General features: G+C 35.9%; 1 protein-coding gene across 1 annotated transcript; it reads left to right on the forward strand.

The window, feature by feature from the left end:
* Positions 1–1,933: 1,933 nt before the first annotated feature.
* On the forward strand, positions 1,934–5,347 carry LOC103419967 (cinnamoyl-CoA reductase 1-like). The gene is made up of 6 exons (XM_008358045.4): positions 1,934–2,167; positions 2,708–2,877; positions 3,089–3,274; positions 3,982–4,144; positions 4,556–4,745; positions 4,934–5,347. The coding sequence occupies exons 1-6, from the start codon at positions 2,050–2,052 to the stop codon at positions 5,061–5,063; spliced, it is 957 nt and encodes a 318-aa protein (XP_008356267.3). The 5' UTR covers positions 1,934–2,049; the 3' UTR covers positions 5,064–5,347.
* The last annotated feature ends 653 nt before the right edge of the window (positions 5,348–6,000 follow it).

A 6,000-nucleotide genomic window follows, 5' to 3' on the forward strand; every position in this document is an offset into this window, starting at 1 on the left:
GCCTTTAGGCTACTCTCGGCCCGTTCACGCTCCATCGCGCCCCACGCGGAGCTCCTGCGTTTCGTTCCCGACAGCGTGGGACCCAGCGTCAGCGCCATGTCGGCCACTTGCCCGAGCCCAACGACTCTTTTCCACATCTGACAGCCATCGTTTAAGGACCGTTGGTTGATCCAACGGTCCAGATTCAAATTTCATTTTAAAAAAAATATGTTATTTTAAAATACATTGAATCCAACAGTTGAGATTGAATATACTCAAATCTAACGGTTAAAAAAAAAAGATCTAACGGCCCAAATTAAAATCCAACGGCTAAAATAATTAAATAAATTTAACACAAAATTTACCCAAAAACTCTATAAATGCCTATATATTTGTTCAAACATCCACACAAAACTCAATTTTCTCCTACAATTCTTCCAATTTATCTTTCTAGCATTTCTTTCCATTTCCAAATCGTTCAACATGGCAAGAGAGCATGTTAGAGGTCGTAATTGGACATGTGAGGAAGATGTTTCTTTATGCTTGACATGAGTTTCTATTAGCGAAGATGGTGCAGTTGGCACAAATCAAAATAAAAAGGTTTTGTGAGATAAAATCATTGCAAATTTCAAGAAAACTGCAACTGCGGCGGGTGGGATAGTGGTGGTGTTTATGATCGGTGGAAGACTATCAACAAAGCATGCACTTTATGGAAGGAAAGCTTGGAGAGAGCCATGATTGACATGCCTAGTGGAAGGAGCGCCATATAAATTGTGAGTTTTTTTCTTGATATTTTATTTGTCATGTACATAATATTATTTTGCAACTAATTATTTTTATGTATTTTTTGCATAGGGTGACAAAGCAATGGAAATTTACAAGACAAGAGTAACACAAAAAAAAAATCAAGTTTTTAAGTTGCAACATGCTTTGGACGTCCTCAAGGATTATCCAAGATGGGCAACCGATGCAGACCAACAATGGGGAAGATTATTTCAACGTGAAACCGCACCGAGAAATGAAGGTGTCGATGAAGGTGTTGATGAAATGACCCCATCTCCTTCTTTAGCAAGGCCTCCATGAAGAGATAAGCAAAAGGAAGCAAAGTGAAAAGGGAAGGCCCAAGATTCGACGAGGGGAGACTTTGCTACCGTAATTGCAAAATTGCACGAAATTCATAGCGCTCGCCAAGAAGAAGCGGCCCGAATGCGTTTGCAAATGAAGGAAATCTCGGATAGGGAGAAAAATAGGTTTGAAATTGAATTCATGATGAAAGACCTCAACAAATACACTCTAGAGAGGAAGAAGTTCTTACGTGATAAGCAAAAGGAAATTATGCAAAAGTCTGCCTCAAGGAGTATGTTTCAAGATGATGAATCCTCTGAACCCTATATCCCAACATTTCAACGAAGTCCATCACCAAGTGAAGATGGTGGATATGATTGTTAAGTTTATGTAGTGTATGAATTATGTGCTTTATTAATTAAGTTTATTAATTGTCGTTTGTATTAAGCTTATGTTGTTTATTATGTGGTTTATGTACTTTATTAAATTTATATCTTATTAATTAAGGTTGTTGAAAGTTGAAAGCTTGCTTTGTGAAAAATTTAATGATTTTTTAATATTTTTCAGAATTTAAATTTTTTTTAAAATTAAAATATTCATAAAATTAATTTACAATAGTCTACATATTTAAAAAAAATTGATTTAAGAAAAAAATTAGTTTAAGTTCATTTTTTAATAATTCCGGGTTAAAATTTTATACCAGAAGAATTGGAGCAGAAAGATATTTTTGAGCTAAAAGCTTAATTTTCTGGGCTAAATAATTTGACTTTTTGCCCAAAGGTTGGAGATGGTTTTGTAGAAAAAAAAAGGGAAAAAAGAAAAAGGATGCGTGATGGTGCATCGCACATTCGCACTTAATACGTCCTGTCGGTTGGCACATGGGCGGGCTACCTATGAAATAAGCCAAACCGAGCGAGGAAGCAAAAGGAGTAGGTGGGTGTTGACAGTTGAGAGAGAGAGAGAGAGAGAGAGAGAGAGAGAGGTGGGAGGTGTGCGTGATTAAAAATGGCGGTTGAGAAGGGAAGATACTGTGTAACAGGAGCTGGAGGGTTTCTTGCGTCGTGGGTTGTTAAGCTTCTTCTTTCCAAGGATTCTATTGTCCACGGAACCCTCAGAGACCCCTGTATGTATCCTCTATCCAACCATTTTCCTTTCTTTCTTTCTTTCGACTGTTTGCACTTGCAGTGACAACCGTTCCATCGATCGTAGGACAAGATATATCTGTTTTCGTTTTCATTATCTGCTACTTTGATACTCGTTTGATGATTAATTATTTAGAGGCTGCTTGATTATCATTTCGTTTTTCAATTTTTAAAATTTTCCTTTTCTTTTTTTATAAAAAAAATTAACAAAGAAAAAAAAAAGTGAAAACTTGTTCGGTAACTATTTGAGTATTTTTAATTTGGCAACCAGTTACCAAACATGTAATGAAAACTAAAAACTGGCATAGTTATCGAGCGGACCTTTAACAAGATAAAATGCTCAGTTCTTAAATTCTAATGATTTTGGCTATAATTTTGTTGGTGTGATATGCTTGATTACAAGTAATGCAAACACAAAATGAACAAATTTCTTGATTGAGTGGAAACTGGCTCAAAGAGTGTCAGGAAGCGGAAATCGTTGATGATTAATAGTACTGTATTTGTGTTGTGCACAAACGCAGCTAATGACAAGCACGCCCACTTGAAAAAACTTGACAAGGCATCTGAGAACCTTAAACTATTCAAAGCGGACTTGTTGGACTATGAATCCCTTCGCACAGCGATTCAAGGATGTGATGGAGTGTTTCATGTTGCCAGTCCAGTTCCCTACGACCCTGTGCCAAATCCTGAGGCAAGAATTTCTCTCATTCATTGATCACCGGGATATTCGATCTCAATTGCAATAGATTAGTTAGTAGTTAGTACACTCACTTCTCATCGGTTGTTGCTAATTAGTATAGTACTCTATTTGTGGTTGGTACTATGTACAGTTTTATTGTGCCAATATATGCTAACCAAATAAATGCTCATATTTCCTACATTTTGATTTATCATTTGTCCAGGTAGAATTGATTGAACCTGCCGTGAAAGGAACACTTAATGTTCTTAAAGCATGCCTTGAAGCAAAAGTCAAGCGAGTTGTTTTCGTGTCATCTGCAGCTTCTCTTGTCATGAATCCTAAGTGGTCTCAAGGCCAAGTGTTGGATGAAACTTGTTGGTCAGACAAGGAATACTGCAGAAGTACTAAGGTATTCCATTAACATATATATGTGATAGTAGTTCTAGAATGAACTCATAATTTTGGTGATCAATGCAATGCGTAGTAGAACTAAGAAATAGGAACACGCATACACAAACTTTCCTTTTAGGATCCAGTTAGGAGTGTTGATTCTTCACCGAGGATACCAAGAGAAAAGGACTTCCAGGGATTATGTTTTAATTCCCCAAGAAATATCGAACAATTAGAAATAAAGGAAAGGAAAGTGTATTATTTATTCTATAATGACGAAAAACCATAGAGTTAGAAAAGATTAAAACAATATCAATAATCTTCACTAAAACAGGAAAAGGGAAAGAATGGAATTTGCCAATGACGGTAAGTTTTGAGATTGACTTTCAAAATCATAAACTGCACACATTTCATTATCATAACAAACTATTTTCGAAACTGAAATTAAAATTCACTCTATAATGGTCAAATCATGTTTTTCAGTAGTCCTATGCAATGAAAAAAAAATATATTGAATATCATCTCTTGCGGTTCCTGAACTTTTACTCATAGTTTTATGCAGTATTTTCACTTTTGGTAGAGATTTGAAATGGTGCAAATCCATTTAGTGTGATGATATCATCTAGCTATTCATTCTGCAACATTGCACTCGTAAAGTTATTTCAGTGTGATTGTATCATTTCATATGCGTGTTTCGACTATCTAATTATTTCTTTAATCTTTCAGAATTGGTATTGTCTTTCAAAAACTGAAGCAGAATATGAAGCCCTGGAGTATGCAAGAAAAAATGGGCTTGACTTGGTAACTGTTTGTCCTACACTTATTATGGGGCCAATTCTGCAGTCCACTGTAAATGCAAGTACCTTGGTCCTCATCAAGCTTTTGAAGGGTACTTACTTTTGACATAACCACTTGATGCTTAATTAAATCCCTAATTAAATCCCTTGCTTTGTTAGAAAACTTAAATCCATTTCTTTAAAATCAAGGGTTTTCACAAATAAACCCCTATAAAACTCCATTTCACAGTTATAACTTGATAGGTCAGGGATTTGTTTTCTATAATTTGATTCTTGAAATTTTTCTTACTACCATTAACAGTTACACGCTTTTCATAATTATGTATAAAATCTGCATATGTTTAGATAGAGAGGTACGTGGGGTTGTAAACTCATCCTTTGGTAATTGTCTATTGTAGGTGTTTATGCATTTGGCTCCATGTTGATCTCTATGACCCTGGATCCAGGTTTATCCCCCAGTCATGAATATTCATATTTACTAATTTAATATTGTCTCCTCGCAGAAGGGTATGAGTCACTGGAAAACAAGCCGCGGATGATAGTTGATGTGCGGGATGTAGCTGAAGCAGTCATTATGGTGTATGAGAAGCCTGAGGCTGAAGGAAGATACATATGCACCGCTCACAATATCAAGACGACAGATCTGGTTGAAGAGCTGAAGAGCATTTATCCTAATTACAGTTATCCTAAGAAGTAAGGTTTCTCTTCAACCTATACTTGGTAACTAGAATGGAGAGATTTTCAAATGAGTTATGTATATAGCGTTATTGATCATCGATGTCATCCAATGCATATTAAGCAGAATGGACAGGGAATCTTGTTGTAATGGTTTTCCCTTTAAACTAATTTTATGAATTTGGATTATACATGTATATTGGTAGCTTTGTTGAAGTCGAAGAACAACCAAGGTTGAGCTCGGAGAAACTTCAGAGGCTGGGTTTGAGTTTCCGACCATTGAAAGAGACGCTTACTGGCTCAGTTGAAAGCTACAAAGAGGCTGGACTGCTCTGATACTGAAAACATCTCAGAGCGTGCTCTACGAAGCTAACTACATTGTTTGAAGTTACACATCCCACGATGGAAGAGGAAAATTTGGCTTAATTTGTTGCAGTGCCGTTTAGGTTGGTGGAGTCCAAACATATATGTTAGTTTTCTGTCTTATAGCTACCGCCCAGTGATAGTTACCAAATAATATTTCATCTTTTTGTGTTTGTTGAGAAAACAATGTTTCAGCTTTGGCCTTTATGATCTTACCCATTCGACTTGTTCAAATGGAAATAAGCTATTGACGGATATTTCTCAGGTTCTAGAATATGAGTCCCTTGGGGCCCAGATTAGGTGTTTATTGTTTGGAGTTGCTTGAAGGTGTGGAATAATATTCACTCGTATTGGGCATCTTATAAAACAAACTAAAATTTACATCAAATGGTTTCGTTTTTAATTGCGTTAGTGACAACCCCCTCACTTATTGGATTGGACAAATGAATAAGTTTGAGATAGTATTGGTGTTTATTGAATTGCACAAGTGATCAAGTTTGAGACAATATTAATTTGATTAATAGTGGACTGGTTGCTCCACTCTCAAAAATCTTAACATAAGGGTCATTGTCTAGCACTTACTAGTCTTAGCTCATCACGTCGCATATACACCTCGATCATGTCTAATTAATTAGATGAAAATAACCAATGAATAAGAGTCTCTTATTTAGTGAAATTATTTTTCTAATTATGTTTTAATAGTGACGGTGATCCGGCAAAATGCTTCGGACAGAATTTCAATCAGAATCTTCCGTTGATGATAATGTTAAACAGTAATACGTAAATGATGACAAAGACATACCAACTACCTATAGCCGGAGACAAGAGTACGTTACCTATCATTTTTTAACATTCTCATAGACCTATCATTAGTTTTGCAGTTATTTGTGTTTTCTAGTTGGGGTTTATT

This window comes from Malus domestica, chromosome 06, assembly GCF_042453785.1.
Source record: "Malus domestica chromosome 06, GDT2T_hap1".
NCBI classification, from domain to species: Eukaryota; Viridiplantae; Streptophyta; class Magnoliopsida; order Rosales; family Rosaceae; genus Malus; species Malus domestica.

What these genes read in the sequence shown, in the direction of transcription:
- LOC103419967 (XM_008358045.4), top strand. Translation starts at nt 2,050, where the DNA reads ATGGCGGTTGAGAAGGGAAGATACTGTGTAACAGGAGCTGGAGGGTTT. An exon ending in CGGAACCCTCAGAGACCCCT is followed by an intron (nt 2,168 to 2,707) that starts GTATGTATCCTC and finishes GCACAAACGCAG; the next exon opens with CTAATGACAAGCACGCCCAC. An exon ending in CCTCATCAAGCTTTTGAAGG is followed by an intron (nt 4,145 to 4,555) that starts GTACTTACTTTT and finishes GTCTCCTCGCAG; the next exon opens with AAGGGTATGAGTCACTGGAA.